This window comes from Calidris pugnax, unplaced genomic scaffold, assembly GCF_001431845.1.
Source record: "Calidris pugnax isolate Ruff unplaced genomic scaffold, ASM143184v1 scaffold24, whole genome shotgun sequence".
Lineage (NCBI taxonomy): Eukaryota > Metazoa > Chordata > Aves > Charadriiformes > Scolopacidae > Calidris > Calidris pugnax.
Window position 1 is genome coordinate 22,816,734 of NW_015090922.1, and position 17,862 is coordinate 22,834,595.

Below are 17,862 nucleotides of genomic sequence, written 5' to 3' on the forward strand. Positions count from 1 at the left end.
TGAATCTGGGCTGACTTTGAGTTTTTCTTGAAAGCTTTGCCTTGCTTTGGATATGACACCAGGTGAAACCTGGCAGCTTTGACAGAATTTCATTAATATTTTTTTCTCTTCATACTTCAATCCTGAAAGTCAAGGTATGACTTGTAAAACCATATGGTCTAAGAGAGAAGAAACTGCACATTAACTCCCTGGATGATGGGAGATCTAATATATAATTCTGCATTAACACTTTCATGAAGTACCTGGAGATACAGCTTTAAAAATGAATAATTCTATTACTGAAAAATGTAATTTAGACTCCTCTCAGTTAAACAATTCTTGGAAATGGAGGCTAGCATGTTCCAGCCTACTACAGTCTTTTAGTAGATACATCATATTCATAGGATATTACTCTTCTTATAATTTCCAGGATTGATGGGCTATACCATCATCTGAGCTGGATAGTTTTGGTTTGTTTTGGACTTTTTTTTCCCCCCTTATTTCAACTGTTCTGCACATGCTTACAAACAATTATTTACCCACCAACAATGGTGCAAATACTCCACAAATTACTTTTTGAAAGAGTGTAAGGACAACATATTATACTAGGCTCATCAAAGCATGTCAGAATGTCCCCATTCTGGAACAAGCTTTGTTTCAATGAAAAAGGAGAGTTAAGACGGTCCAGAGATGGGGGAGGGAGAGACGAATATTTCAGGTATCTGTACTTGTAATTATTTCATAGAGAATGGGTATTACACAGCGAAAAGAATTTTGAGAATCCCCAAATGATGCAGGTGCATTTACCAGCATTTTTTTTTTAAATTAAGAAGTACATATGCATAAGACAGCTACTATACCCACAGGGAGATATTTTATCCTGCATCAGATCACCTCTTGGCATTAAACAGAGTCTTGCAAGGAAAGAATTTTTTCTAAAACAGAATTCCCTTGTAGTCTGTTCCAAATACATGATGACACTTCTAAACCTTTTGCATGTTATCAAAAGGATATTATTCAAGTGTAAATCTGACTGGCAATCCATTTGCTTTCTCATTTTTCTAAACATAAAAAATTAAAGAAAAGTAAGAAAATAATTCTGCTATCACAAGACAACAGGTGGCACCAGTGAAAGAGAAGATAATATGGTATGTACACTCAGGGATCTGGCCAAAGAAAATATTCAGATCACTGCTTTTACACTACTATACAGTAAACATCTGAGAGTTGTGGAAAATGGTTAGCCAAAGACACGCATTGGGATTTAACCAGAAAGGGAAGAAACCCGCATGTTATTGAAACCACAAAAGTCTTACTATCAGCTGGATACAACAGAATAACTATTTATTAGATGTTGAAGCAGCTGCAGACTCCTATAACTTCTGGAACTGGCCTCAAATATGATCACCTGATATTAGCAGTTATTGGTATTTTTCTCTGTACTAATTGCCCCATTGGTAAACTATTTTCAATTCATTTTTCCTGTTTGAGAAGGGAAGGAAAAAAAAAATTCAGAATTATGACAGATTCAGTTGAAGTGTCCCAGAGTACATTAGACTTTACCATTTCATTCAACGTAATGCATCTTTACTGTCACTTCTTCCTGCAAAGCGATTCATGACAACTATAAAGAGAGTGCCTGAGAGGCACCACCTTGGCATTCTTCCTTCTTCTCAGCCTATAGCAATTCAGTGCTAAGTACCAGCTGAAAGGTGTCCACCTTCAGAGAAAAGTCTTGGGAGAAACATGTATTTCCTTTTACAAAAGAGAACTCCTCCAACAGGTGAAGTTAAAAGGAGAAAACCCCTTCTTGCTCCACCATGGCAACGGCTGATACAGAAAAATTGGTCATTTCTAGGAATACCATGACAGCTGAGCACATCTGAGTGCCCTGTTCTGCCACACAAATTTATCTCTATCTCTACCGTCAAGAAGCAAGATTACTTCAGAAAGACTTACTGATTTTCTTTGAAAAACATTAAAAGAAGTCTCATAGTCATCCAGTAGCCACACCTGCTTTCAAGTATATTCAGAATCCATCAGCTCACCATAGCAGTGACTGCCTGCAGGCTTTTTGGACAGATGTAGGAATTCACACTCCTGGGTCAGTTATCTTTCCCAAATGAAAATATTCCACATTATATTGACTCATCATCTTTTCTCCAATGCCCTGCTAAGAGTAGTTGTCCTGATCCTGGACACTAACTTATTAAACCGCCTCCAAATGCACTTTTTCAAATCTGTTAAAGACTTATCATACCAGGAAATACTAGCGCCTATATTTCATGTAATGTAGCAGTAAGAGGTAAAACTTAGTTTTACATCTCTGCCTGCATACACTCAATATATTGTAGGGCATTATATATAACTGTCATAATGCTGAAGGCACATATAGTCAGTAAAATCTACTTAAAAGGACATAGTTGAAATATTACCTCAGGTCATATTGAAAAACATTGCCATATCAAAAAAAAGAACATTTTAGAGTGAAAGTGACCTCTCATGGACCAAAGCTGCTTTATCTACTACTTAGAACATATACTGAATTCATTATCTTTTGACTTTTTCTTATGAAAGAATCTTTAATGCCTTCTTGTTGGACTATGTTCCACTGATTGCTTGCTTTTTCCATTAAGATACCTTGAGGTTATTTAAAGAGGGTCTCACTTTAGAGCAAGGTCTATACTTCTAAAATACTTTATATATATGGTCAATTTGGTTAGAATACATTCCTTCCTCCCTGTGTCATTCCTTACCAAGGATGAGGACTATAATATATCCAAGATTCTTCAATGAATTCTTTTAACTATAGGGTATATGTATTTCTTCAAAATTTACTCACATCAGATATTCTAATTTCTATCTTACCACTTTTTGTGTTTGCTTAAATTTACTACTTGGTGTTTTATAAATGGGTCATAAAACTTGATTTCATGCAACTCAAAATGAGCTTTCCAACAAGGCCCCACAAACAAAGTTTAATTAACTTAGTTCACAAAAGCTTTGTTGTTATCAGCATGTATCCACATTCCAGAATGATACATGCCATTGTACTTTTTTTTTCCAGTTCTTTTACATTAGAGTCCTGCAAAGATTACATATAAACTTTTGCAAAGGCACATATATGAATAGCCATATTAAGTCACTTATGAATTTATGAAATTCTGAAACATCTCACAAAATTGAGTGAGAGAACTATACACAGGCATTCTAGAAAATAATGGTCTTCAACAGAACAGTATAATTCATTTTACTTCAAAAAGTCTTTTTTTCTTGTTTTCTTTTTTTTGTCTTTAAGAAGCCTAGAGGATAAATTAAATGAAGAGGGGTTCAAAGGTAAGAGCATAAAAGCCATTTTTTGATGACAAGTTGTCTCCTCTGACCTCAATGGCAAGTGACATTTCGGACCTATTAAGCTAAAATCTCTGCAGGAATCAAGCCACTCCGTGAAATAAGGACACTGCCAAGTATTTTCTCATTTTAGGTCCAAAAACTTTCTATATTAGTCTCTCCAATTGAACCATTATACATTCTGCATTAAATCTGATTTTTAAAAAAGTTATTTACATGAATATATCTATTTCTGTATGTACAGACTATTTTCTGTATAGACAGATATTGCATATAACATCTGTTGTCTCTGTTATCAGTTGGTGCAATTTCTTGTTTGAAAGTGCAACATTTCACTCTTCATCATCTCCTCCACAGGATTTAAAACTCTTAAGAAATATTTGACATAAGACTAACTGGAAGGTCAGACAGGGGCTTGTGTTTAGTCGTTTTGTAAAAAAAAAAAAAAAAGGCATTAACACTTAAGCTTAAAATCTAATATGCAATAACACCTGGAATTTAATGAGAAAAATAGACTCAAAGCTAACAGTTAATAAGAATTATCGGTGTCCTTTAAGTGAAAATGTACTAGATAAGCAGTCAGAAAACAATTTTACCCTTTGGTTCTGATTCAGGAATTATTCCATGTAGATCTTGCAGGTCAACTAATACAGCATTCAAACATCCTCTCAGAGCTTTTGTTCTACAAGAATGTTTTGTTGTTGGCTTGTGGTATGATCTTGACCCAGTGATTACTGTCTGTAGTCACCGTTTGGCCCCAAACCCTGTTGCAATTTAAGCTATTTCTGCTGAACCAGTTTCAAAGGGCTATGAGTAAGAAGATTCACGAAACTGCCATCCTTTCTGATCTCCTGATCTCTCTTAAGGGAATATCACATCTTCTCAGGTAATTGAATACAGGAATTCATCTGAGTAATCTCAGATGGAAGGCAACAAGAATCCTTTCATCTGCTTGTCTATGTCCTAAATCTTTTTGCTTTTTTCCTCTCTTTTTATTTAAAGTGTTAACTAGTATTTCTTTTATAATTAGCTATGAATGTGCTTTCCAGTAACTTTCAAGTGGAGCCAGTTTTGTTGTTTTTTTTTTTTTTTTGACAGATACAATGCCTTTTCAATGAGTCATTAGAGCTACGTTGCTATAGTTTTGAGAATTTCTATTTACAGTGAGCAAAGATCCAAGTACATTTGGATGGTTTATTATGAGGTACATTCAAGCTAAGAGAGCTTTGCAAAGAGACAAAAGCAGAATTTCTTCTAGGAATTCTAGCAAGAATTTTACATCCTTCTGTACTTTCTATGACAAATTCATAGAAGGTTGTGAACATGAAGAATACCTACTTCTCTCCCCCATTTTCTAAGATTTTCTTACATATATGATAAAGAACATTTAAATACTTCATTGAGATCCCAGTTTCTTGAAGACAACTGAGGTTAGAGCACCTAATATGGTGGACTAATATACCACTATGGTGATATAATTTTTGCAATTATATTGTTCCACTTTTTTCAACACCTATGAAAAGTTAAATGTGTAAACATTTATATTGATTCCAACCAACTGTTCTTCACAATGACTTTACGCTTTCACACAACAGGAACAACTCAAATTATATGCTAGCCCCATAGATGATGACCAAGATCCATGGAACAGTGAATATGTGAGCACTGAAAGTTGATCTTTGTTGGAAGTTAAAAAAAATTAAACTTAACAACAACAAACTCTATAAAGGGAGACTGACTTTTCAATTAATAACCATCATTAATTAATATAAAAACAAAAAAAAGTCAACATAAGTCCTATCTACTCCTCATGCATGCTCTGTTTCAAGATGTGAACTCTCTCCACATTTTGCTATTTGTGTCCTCTTTTAATGCATTTCAGGCAGCAGACTGGTAAGAAGATAAATTATTTGCTACCCTTTGAAAGATGGGACCCAGATCCAATACTTAGCACACCCACAACTCTCCCCCCTGCCCCCACCTCCCCCCCAAAAAAAACCCAAGAAAATCACTACATCATATTTAGTTATGTGCATTCAGCAACTACTCACTATGATGTTGTCATATGTCATATTTCACAGAAGTGAAATACATTGTATTTGATGTGCAGCTTTGAGTTCCTCACCCTATGTTCCTTGCTACTGATTCTAAAGTCCTACAATGCTCTAAGGTCTTAGCCATGTCCGGACTAGGCACTAAAAAGACATGCAGTTAACTAGCATACCTAGGACTAAACACATGTTATTAGTTACAGTAAAGATACAGCAAGAGATTTCAAGCCTGATTTAAAAGGAAGGCTGTTAGTTGTGACCCTGAACTCTGCAGTGCTGGAGAACATGTCATGCCATATGCATTAGGGCCAATGAAGGAGCTAAATGCTCTTAAATAAGCTTTAATGTTGTCCTCTTATTTTTCCTTCTCCATCCCAAAAATTATGGGTAAAATCAATGTTATTTAACCACATTTTAAATTTTACTGGTAAAGAGATTTAAAATGTGAATTAAGTTCCACCCCCCCAGCCCCCCAACTATCCACAAAGCTTTTGGTAGTTTCAGGAACTTGCTGCATTTATTCAGAGTATTTTGGAATGGATGACTTGTATCATGTTATTATAACACTCATGCATTGATCTATTCCCAAGGGATGCCAAAATACCTTTTTAACTCTACCACCTCTGTGCTGTCTGCAATCATTGTATTGATGTCCTCAAAAACAATTAAATGAGGTCCTGTGCCAAAGGCACAAACAGCTGCTAGCCCCTATCTAAAGGTTTGGTCTTTCATGGACTTTGAGGCAAGGTGAGGCTAATTCAGTGAAGCCTGTTTAGTGCTGCAAATACAACACCATCTGAATTAGGATTCTTATGTAACAATGCACACCAATAGAGGTGCTGATATTCGAGGTAGGGACAAGTTTATACAATACTGACATTAAACATTTTTTTAGCATTAAGATGTCAATGTAAGATTTAAAAAAAGTACTTTCAGCATTCAAAGAACAAATTTTAAAAGCTCTTTCTAAATCCAACAAAAAGAATAGTAACACAAAAGTGTAAATATTCATGAAACTAATTTAAGTGTGAATTCCTACGTCTTTTGTTCTAGTGACTTTATGTTGCTAGCTTTTCATATCCTTCCAATATTTTCTTCTAAAATGAAAAAAATGTGGGGTTTTTTAATCTTGATAATGAGTATATTTTGATGATAATATTTAAAGTGAATGCCTCCCTATGAATCTACCAATATCCAACCCCTTAATGCTCTGTGCACTTTTTTAAAAGAAAAACATTTATTTGTATATATTCCTAATGGTATTTTAGTCATATTTTCTCAAATTATTTTTAGAAAAATTATGAAGTAGTGCTATGTTCTCCCTTATATTAATCAAATTACAAAAGAAACATTTAAAGAAAACAGAATCTGCAAAATCAATCATTCTGGGGTAGAAAATGCCAGAATTAAGATTACCCTAGCAGCATTCATTTCGCAATCATCTACAGTACTTCTGGAGCCAGGAACTGAACCCAGTGATCCAAGAATCAGTCCGATGCTTTAGTCTCATTCACAATTCATCATTTGATGATGCACAGCCTTTTGCTTCTTGACCTAAAAGAACAAGTCACGGCCAACTATCTGGTTGCAGCTACAGCAATAAATACAACGCACTTTGTGATTTATACATTCATTTACTAATGGTTTGGAAACTGGATTCCTGAATGCTCTTCCTGGCAAAAGAGGGAGATGTTACAGACAATTCACCCAAAAGGACAATTTTAGCATCTTTATTCTGCAAGATCACGAGGATGTGGCTAGAATTTGGGTCTGGAGAAGAGTCTATATTGTTGGGTCCACAAGAATGAAACCTGGAGCTGGCATTCACTAACGAGAGTAGAACTGCAGAATCTTGTAAAATAAGACTAGAAAGAACCAAAGTTTGAATGGTTACCCTCTACTCCCAAACTTACAATCATATTGGAATTATTCCCAATGATTTTAGATGAACTAGTTAAACATCAGAAAATTATGTTTTTACTTCTAAAAACAATGCATTCTAGTGCTTAAATTTCCTACGCCATTTCTGAAGTTTAAAACTAATGATATTGATTTGGCTTATGAATATGATATTGGATAACTTGCTCAAATTTGAAGTCCACGACGTTTACACAATTTATAGAATCTCAGTGGAAAAGCAGTGTTTCCAACACGTTGCCTCTTCCCAGTTCCCAAACCAGACTTACTTTTCCAGGGCAGTGACGGTTGCTGCCTCCTGTCATAAGTTTCCTGCCTTATCAGGCTGACAAGAATGCACAGCCTAGCTACGGTCCCAAAAGCAAACACCCAAAGACTGTTTTTCAATGAAAAGTTAACCACAGTTAAAACCTGAGGACTAAGACTCATTTGTGGTTTATGCACACACAATACTTCAACATGAGCTGGCTATCCTATCAAGTGGGATTGAGGTTAAAGGATTACTAAATGCTAATGAAATTCCTCTACAAATTGCATGATGATTAGAGCCCTCAGTATTTCCCCACCATCCTATGTGTCAGACACATTTCCCCGAGGAAAAAAAGTGATTTCTGAAGCTTTCTCAACCAGTATATGTGGTCTCTGATATTTTAGCGTCCCTACCTATCTGCAACTACATATAGAACAAAGGAGACAACATTCCCAAATAGTGTTTTCCTTTGCAGTCTCTCTTATTCAGTTTTTGGTAACCTGTGGGGACTAACTCAAGGACAGAAAACTTCAGTGAATACATACCTTATATTGAGGAGATATGAACAGCACTTCTTACATTCCTACAGTTTGGACTGAATAACCTTCCATTGGAAAGGAACTGTTATTCTACTAAATTTCATGCTTATATTTTATATTACTTAAATATTGGAAACCCTTAAATAAACAGAAATATGTAACAAACACAAATCTTGCATTTTCTGACAATTTTTCTCCAACCTCTTTTTTCAAAGTAGCTCTTTTTTTTTCTAATTTCCTTTTCCCTTTTTAAACCCTGTAGCTATGGAGAATTGCAGGAAAAAACTATTGACATTTGTGAAAACAAAAGCACCACTTTCTGTACTTTGTGACTGATGATTTGCAACATGGGGACCCAAAAGGAGGACAGGAAACATGGAAGAACAGAGAGGACCGCCTTGGAGGTTTTGAGGCCCATAGACCCTCAGAAATCAAATGCATAGGATAAAGCATACTTGCAAATATCTACTAAGCCAGTGGAAAGAGGATAGGACAGGTAGTTTGATCTTCTGTTAAGTAGAAAAATAATTTTAAGAATGAACCTTAAAAATGAAAGTCCATCAGCATAAGGACTGGAATCCTTTCACTAATTTGTATATTTTAATGACTATACTGACTTGGCTGGCAAGGCAAATGCTGAACGGCCTTAATCATATATACCACTAACATTTTCATCTAAAGCATTACAACTCTGAACAAGAAGTCTCTTCCTCATCTTTATCTTTCGAAAGCAGTGACCTTTACGAGTAAGCTAGTAATATACAAACTTTTTTGTCTCTGATGAATCTAATAAAAGTGTTAAGGTTAAAAAAGAGTTTTTATTAATACATGAATAGCTATACGAGTTTCAGTAACTTAATTCAAAGTTATATAACTGTGCCAGACAGTAACAATTCTTATAAAGCAGTGCCTTTCTAACCCCTTGCCAAGGATATTTAATTTGATGTCCAAGTTTTCTTGCCTATGGAGAAACCATTTTCCATTTTAGCTGCTAGCAACAAATATAACTGAGTATGCTGTAAATAACTAGCTATTTGAACTTTTGGGTCCCATTATCTACTCTGAAAAAGCATCATATAAACATGCCAAATTATTCAACCCTGTGAAAAATGCTTTTCATCTGAATTATAAGTTAAAACTTTTTCTGACTTTAGAGAAACTGGAACTTGAAAAGATAAAACTTAAAGCTTGATTTTTCTTTACCCAGAGCATATGTTATATAAACACAAATCCCCAAAAGGTGCCAAGAATTGTCCCTCTGTTTTTCTAAATGATCATGTGTGCAGTCTAGCTGAAAAGACTCATCGATTATGTCTACATAAACAACAAAAGCCCTTAGAAAAAATATCTAGATCAAAAGCCTGTCAAACACTGAACAGGAAAGAGAAATCCTGCTTTAAACATGGCCTCTTTCAAGTCTGAATTCAATCCCATGAAGTAAAAACAAAGGATTTCATAATGAAAGGTATTTAAAATTACTTTATTTTTGGAACTTAACCAGGGATTCTTTTTTCTTATGTGTTAACCTTTGTCTTTCTTACACTGGAACAGAATTCTGCAAACTATGTCTTATAGTTTTAAATAAATATAGAAATTGTTTAGTCGTAGTCCACTCTGTTCACAATACACATTTCCAGTTATTTTCATTAAAATGTGACAATGGTATTTTTACTGACATTATGGGTTTCTCCTTTTGTCAAGCACCCAACAGTATCCACTGTTAACATGGGAATGCAGCAAATTTCTTAATGGATGAGATGCATGTATTTTTCTCCCTTCTCCCTCCCCCCGCCCCCCTTTTTCCTCACTTTCTTAAAATACAGACACATAGTCAAGAAAGGGAACTGTGTATCCATGCAAAAACAGAACAGAATACTATACAGCTTATATATAATTAGGCTCTGGAAGTCATAGTCAGAAATCATGAAGTAAGCTCAAGTATAGAGTCAGATGCTTCTGAAAGAATGGTTTCTAAAGGAAGGGAAAGAAATTTCACAGATATATAGCTGATGAAATATAATCCTCGTGTTGGATTTTCTAGTCTGTTATTAAGGTTAATATGCAAACATATGGCATGATTTACAGTATACCATTAGTGATCTCTTTCAAACCAACTCGTGATTTGATTGTACCCTATCTATATATATAAATAATAATATAAAACTAATGTAAAACACTTGCTACATGTTAAATCATGCCGCTAACGTAACATTTATATGTCATGTACATAATCAGAATCCAGCTTTATAGCAGATCATACCTACTGTTGCTGAAGACAACCTCATGTCTGCCAGGTTTGGCTAATAGACATTTGTCTTAGAAAACATCAGTTCACATTTGACGGTTCAAAATAGTGGTTCTGCTGAATTTATTCACTGTAATTAAGAATCCTATGAGAATATATATATACACTAGAATATATGTACTCCGCTTCTTATATAGTTTGGATAGATGGTCACCTTGAATATTCTAACCAAGCAGAGAAAAATGCATATCTGACTGGCCTCTCAAACATAATGCACATTCAGTTAATAATTATTTCTGTATACGATAGCTCATTAACATAGCTCTATGCTAACAAATTACTGACAGCTCCATTGAATCAGCAGTAGAAACTGACTTTTCATATAAGTTACCTATTCAGGAGATAAAAGGTCTGCCTTCTATTATAAAATGCAATATCAAAGCAGAAGTAGCAGCAAAGTGTTCAAGAAAGTCAAAATTTCATTGGTGTACTCATCATGTCATTGTTACTCTAATGCATTGAATTCTAACTTTTATCAATAAGTTAATTGGTCAATACAAAGTACACTCTTTTAGATTAGTATTTCAAAAGATGCTCTGATATACTGCTAGTCAAAAATTAATGTTCTCCATACCTCCTATGTTCTTGCAAAAGAAAGGTCTAGTAAAGCATTGAAAGCATAGTCTATTCATTTTTAGAGTGTTTTCTTTCTATCACTCAGGATGCCAGTTCATCATGGATATTTCTAATATATTTTTGCTTGCAGCGTTTTCCACTAATCACATCCAAGAATTTCATATGGATTTGCCTTATATCTGGAAAACCTTTAACTACTTTTGCTATGCTTATTCCATGGTTTTGGCGCATACAAAAGAATTATCTCTTTGGAAAGAAGTTAATGAAACAGATCCAGCTTCAATAATTTTTCAAGGAACACAGGTTGTAAAATTGTTTTCTACTGGAATGTTGAACTTATCAGAAGATCACACACTCAAGCCAATAGCATTTGTCTTTGCTGTCATGCAAGAGTGAGTCACCTACAGTACAACAGAATCGTTTTGTAAATCTTTTAGAACTGTGTGGCATCTGATTAAACTAATCCACATCTTTCTATGATGCCAAAATAAACAGTCCCTTTCCCACAATGTATAAACATTGTTCCCATAAATTTCTTTTGAAATGTCATGAAAAGGTTAAGTGACGTTTCATTATTTACCTTGACTAATGAATTGCTCCATGCTGTCTTTGAAAGGCTGGAGGTGCTCTTCTAGTGATAGCTGATAAACTTTTGCTGCTTCTGTCTCACATACTGAAATTGAAATAACAGATTAGTTTAGGATGACACATCACAGTATGGACCTGCATACTGTAATAAAAGACACATTAAATTAATGCATAGCCAGTGAAACTGTGCCTTAAACACACCACCAAGTACAAACACTATGAAAATAGAGTCAGTAACAGTTATGTGCCTGATCAAATGTTTTTGACTAAAATATACAGATAACTTGTGGCCAGTGTGTTAGTTTAACTGAGTGGTAACAAAAATTAACAAAAGCATTCAATTGTTTTGAAGGAGAAAGTAAATTCAAGGGGCTGAAAAAAGTATGGGAACAAAATTACAAACTCGCATCCCAGGTCATATTGTTATACCTGGCCCTAGGTGACAGTGCTTAAACCAAAACAAAGGTCAGATGTAAAATCTTCACCAAATAGTACGAAGGACCTTAATTTAGTGAGTAAAGCCAGATAAGGGCACGATACCTGGCTAAAACCACAGAAATAGTGAAGTGCCTTGCATTGTTCAAAAGTAATAGTGCAAAATTATTAAAGTGAAAGAATATAAGAGTATAGTTATCATGGTTTGAACTCTATGAGAGAGACCTTGGAGTAGGAGAGTTTGGTTCTTACTGCACTAGAGACCAGGACAGAGAAGCTGGATCCTGACACAGATTATTCATTGAAGAGGTTGTACCATCATCCTTCCACCAACTATTCAAGTTAATTTATGCTGGATGTGAAATGTTTCTAAGGTAGGACAAACCTATTCCTTCAGAATGGAAGAGACCAGAATCTGTTCCTTTGATAAAAAAGTGTTTACTGTTGGTCAGCTTACAGGCTGTAAACACACAATTATTAAACTTTCCTTTGCTATGATGATGTTTCGCTATGTCTAAAAATTACAAAAAAAAAAAAACCACCAAAGCAACAAAAAAGCAACAACAAGGTATGTTGATAATCTTAGCAAAGGAAACTTTAAAAATCCATATGAAAACAGTATGAACAGAACCTTCCAAAAGTTCCCACTTTATCTTGTAGATTCTAACAAATGTTAGTACACACATGTGAAATAGGGGAGCGGATCCAAACAACCATGAGTTTTCTTACAGTGTATGCTAGACAAAAAAATAGTGAAGCTATGTACTGTCCTGCAAAGGAATACATTCTGATGGTGACTTACAGAATTCTATTATTCTTTTCTCTTATTCAGAAATAAGTGGCAGAGCTGAAAGACGCTATAGAACCTACCATAACATTTAATATCACCCAAGTTCCATGTTTTTCCAGAATATGGATTTCGTATTCTTCACAGAAGTACATTATATTCTCTTGAATTAATGTCTGCAGCTCATGATGAACTCTTGATCTCTCAGCTGATTTGAGAGAAATATAGATCTTATGAAGATATGTACCCACCAAAAATCTTAGCCTGTACCCATGCTGATAGCCTGAAGGAGTCCCTTTTCAAAGTCTATAAGGAAATGCAGGGATATACTATCCTTTATATTCAACTTGCTATGGAAAAGAAAAACATGTAACATTGTCAGAATTAAATGTCTGTTCTTTAACTATTCAGACACTGAAAGCTCTTCAGTGGTTGATTTGTTTGTGCACGTATGTGAGGTGGGAGAAAGAGAGTACAGTTAATGATAGCTTTGTTTCCCCAGTTTTTGGTAGAGTTTTTCTTTGTTTGTTTATTCCCCCCCTCCTCCTATTAGAAGACTAAAATCAGTGATCTTCAGATGAGTCCCTTTTGGACCTTATTCCTGAATTGCAAACGATGTCAAAGTCATTTAAAAACCAAAGAAAACACAGGAAAAAAAAAATCCCTTTTTCTTGCTTTACAGAAAGTAAGATATTATATGTAGCATCCAACCTTTAAAAGTAGGAAAAATGTTGTCATTATTACAATACCAATAGGAGTATTATGATGCTTAAAACAAACTAGTTCATCAGATGTTTTCTTCATTGCACAATTAACAGGCCTGTAAACTCTTTTAAGTTTCCCAGTTTTCCAAAGCACCAAGAGCAGAATCGTGGTTTCCCTGCACAACCTGTTAGATATAGCACTCATTTACGATGTTCTGTAATTTGTCACCAGAGTATAAAACCCCACTATTTGGATGAGTTATTCCTCACTGTAACTGAAGAAATTAAAGCATTGATCATAGGAAAGGAACACAAAACACTAGACAGTTACCGATATTTCTGCCCAAGTGAAGGAATGATATACTGAATAAATGTTTGTGTCAGAAGTACATTTCATAACTTCTAAGCAATGTGGATGTGAAACATGCAAAAAGAAAAAAAAAAAAACAAAACACAACTATGTGAGAATACCAAGTGTCTTCTATATCTGATTTTTTTTAACTCAGCTTCATACTCAAATAAATTTCTCTCCTTAAAACAGCTAAACTTCCCAGATACCAAAGGAATAGCTTGGCAAAAGGAATCTGCTGTGACGAGTTTGTAAACATTTTGTCTGAAACAAAAGCTTGCCTCTTTTTTGATAAGAGGCTCAGAACTTGTTCAGTTATCATCCCAGTTCTCACAGGTTCAGTTATTCTCACATCTCAGAAGATATGCACACAACTGAAAAACTTGGATAAAGCTAGCATATTCCTAAACTCCGTTTACTTTAAGCAGATTTTAAGCTTTCTTATAATGAAAGAATTGAAAGGCATTTAAGGCACCACAAATGAGAGTCATGTAGGCAGTCACAAAAGCCAAGCACTAGACACAAGCCTATCTCACAACCTGGAATTGCCCAAATAGGAATAAAGGAAAATAAAAACTTCTTCACATTGCTCTGCAGCAAGGTAAAGTTTTCAGTTCCCTGTAGTCTTGAATACCCCGTGCCCATGCACTGAGCTTATACCTTCCAAAGATCTCGAATCCTAAACAGGAGTTGGCATGGGTGGAGACACCTCTTCTCCAACTCTCTAAAACAATATTAACATATAAGCAATATCTCAGCAATGGAAAAGACCAGAAGTCCATCTAGTTTATGTGATTTTCCAGAGCAGCAATTCAAATGGTTTCCTGTTGGAGGACCTTCTAAATTTTGGCAATCCAAACTGATAGTGTTTTGCCCATACATACACAGATCTCTGAAATACTCGTCATGTGGAAATTGATGTGAAAATCTGTGTTCAAAACCAGTTTAAAGATTTAAAAAAAAAAAACCAAAACAATTCCAGCTGTATACAGTATCTCAAGAATCTCCTCTCATTCATGATTTCCATGTTAAAATACAATTAATTGCCATTTTTCAAGTGTTAGGATGCTCGTCCTCTTTTGTAATTGTAGGTCAATATACTAAAACTGTATAAAGTTTCACAACAACCAATATTCATTAAGAGACATCTATACAGTAAAGAAAAAGAAGAATCTCAAAACATTCTGTGCATTGTACTAATACTTTCAGCAAGCAATTCTAATAAGTGATCTAAAATGCACCTAGTCTCAGTATCAAAAATAGTTGCTTTTGTTTTTGAAATTCAGAGTAAATTTTTAATGCATGTTTTCCAACTAGCTCTGCTGGATACCAAATTTTAGCCCTTAGAAGAACAACTCTCTTCTAATCCTAAAATATGCCTTTTTGAACAAGATGTGTGAGCAGATGAGCAGCTGCTCCTCAAACTTACTGTATTGTCTTTGGTCAGGATAATAATGAACATCATGATTTTTCTTTCAATGCCCTTAACATTAAAAAAAAAAAAACCAAAACCCAAACCACCAACAACAAAAGCCCACCAAAAAGCACAGTAAGAAAGCACACAGAACTGTGAATTGTCTTGGATAAGTAATAAACAGGTCCATTAGGATGTTTTGGTTAACAACTTCTGAAACCACATACTTATCTAGAGAAGTCCTATAGATTTTAAGTGGATTTTCGAGACTTTTGGAGATACTTGAAAGCACAAGTTGCAATGAGATTTGATACACTATTTGTTTTTAAGCTCTTAAGGAAGTTTTGAATTGACATCCTTAATTTTCAGAGGTTCTGAGTACTCGGACTGCCACAGGACATGTGCCTGCGTCCTACTTGCCTGAAAAGTATATAAGAGCACAACCACTGTTTTCACAACTTCCTCGGTGCTTTTTGGATTCCTTGCAGCTGCAACCTGTGACTTTAAAAGAAAGCTTAGACTCTACTAAAAGGAAACAATACTGGCCTCATCAAAAGACAAACTCTGATGAACTGAGCCACAAGTACAGAAAGACCTCTTAACTTTCTTTTATTTATTTTTTTGGAATTGTAAAGACTTACACTAAGAACTGCTGAGTCTTCAAGGGCTTCCATAGACAGCTCCTTGTTTGGAGTTTTAAGGACAGTAAAATATGTCTCACAGATTGACTGAAAGCCTGGCTTTAGTTTACATCTGGTTTAGGTTTAGGAGTCTGCATGCTGCATAGCTGCAGCAATTAACCCTTTCAGTGATAGCTGATCAAACAGCTAGAATTTGTGGATGCACAGCTGGTAACAAGTAGGCAAAAGTAAAGATTTAATTTGAGTAAAATAGCTGTTTCTGTAAAGGCAGACTGTATGGATAACTGTAAGATTCACCAAAACTGCTAATGTTTCTATTTTAGTTTGTTAATAATTACCTTGAGAGATTTGGCATTTTATTATAAAAGACTGACAGCATCTTTTCATCTATGGATCATATAAGAAAAATAGAACTATTTCTTAATTGTGAAAAATCTTAATTCCCATTTATATCAAAACTATTGACAGAGAATAACAGAAACACAGATACTTCAAATGATTTTAAAACAGAAAGTTTTGATGAGGCAATGAATTCCTTAGCACTCCACTTTAGGAGCAGGCAATCAGTTTTAGAAGAGCAATCTCTTCCTTTTCTGTCATCTGTAGTGAGACGCTAAATGGCTTAGGCTGCTTAACTTCATTAATTGATGTTGAAATTAATACTGCCTCTCTTCCTGATCAAGAAATGGCACTGATTAAGAAGTTGCCAATGTCTTAGCTCCATAATCAGAACTGTGATGGAAAAAGAGTGTCCTGTGAATATGAAAATATACAAGGATATGTGGGTGTGAGAGACAGGGGATGATGTGCAAAGAGAATGGTGGATTTTTTTTATAATTTTAGCCTGCAAACATTAATCTTACCTATGAAAGAGCTAACAGATAACACAATCTTATTTTGTGTTATCCAAACTTATCCATTCACCCCAGACAGACTTGGCCACAAAGAGGAAAATTCCATCTCATTACAGCTCAACTGAACTTTTAGAGTTGGGGCCTCTTTCTAGGTGTTAGGGGTAACCATTGCAGAGGCAAGAGGAATGATTTTTCAAAAGCTAAATAGTTATGAGATAACTGAGAAAGAAATCATAAGGGGTCAAAGTACAACACGCTTACTACTATCCCATCTCTCTCAGTCCCATATTGACACCACCCTCAATTCAACTTTTAAAAGTCTTTTTATTGCACAATATGGTACTTTCAATGCTCTGATTTACACAGCAGGTATTAAACCTGAGAGCACATACCAGCTCCACAACTAGCAGATCCAAGATGAAGAGATAATTTTAGGTGACTGTAAGAAGCACAGAAAAAATTTGGAATGTGCATTTTTCCAATTTACTGTGGGACTTCACTTGGAACATACTTTATAAAATGCAAAGTGTTCTGCAAATACTTAACACTTTATAAACATTCTCAGTCACATTTATTCCAAATCAGAGAGACACACTGGGCCACACAGCCTAGCTTCTTATCGATGGAGACTTTTCAATAAGTTGAAAATGCTCACAGTAGGAAAAGAAAACACCATTACAAATATAATATATAATCATCATAATTATTACTTGGAAACAGTTTTCAAAGATATTTAAGATGACAACATTATGACATATAAGCAAGTACTGAGTTCAAATCAATTTGGTAGCAGCCTGTATTATGATATTATTCATCTCTTCAAAATTCTACTAGTCAGATTTATTTTCTGCCTGACATTGTTTCTAATTCCCTTTTAGCTGAGCTTCAGTGAAAGTTTTGCAATAAGTGACAACTGATTAATTAGTTTTTGATTTGCAAGAACAAAATTATTATTGTAGAGCTAAAATGTTAATGTGTAGCTAAAGAACACCTCCTAAACAGTTTTAGCTTGCTGTAAGTACTTCATAAATACTGTAACTCTCACTGCCATTTTAGTGTCCTAGTTCTTTCCTAAACTGAATATATCTTAAGAATATCATGGTCCACAAATCCAACATTTTC

At 34.9% G+C, this 17,862-nt stretch overlaps 1 protein-coding gene across 1 annotated transcript in view; it reads right to left on the reverse strand.

The window, feature by feature from the left end:
- The window catches only part of FMN2 (formin 2), a 159,618-nt gene that overhangs the window by 36,961 nt on the left and 104,795 nt on the right, over nt 1-17,862 (reverse strand). Inside the window, exon 14 of the mRNA XM_014951225.1 lies at nt 11,549-11,641. Within this exon, the coding sequence (XP_014806711.1) occupies nt 11,549-11,641 (93 nt within the window). The remainder of the gene's footprint in view (nt 1-11,548; nt 11,642-17,862) is intronic.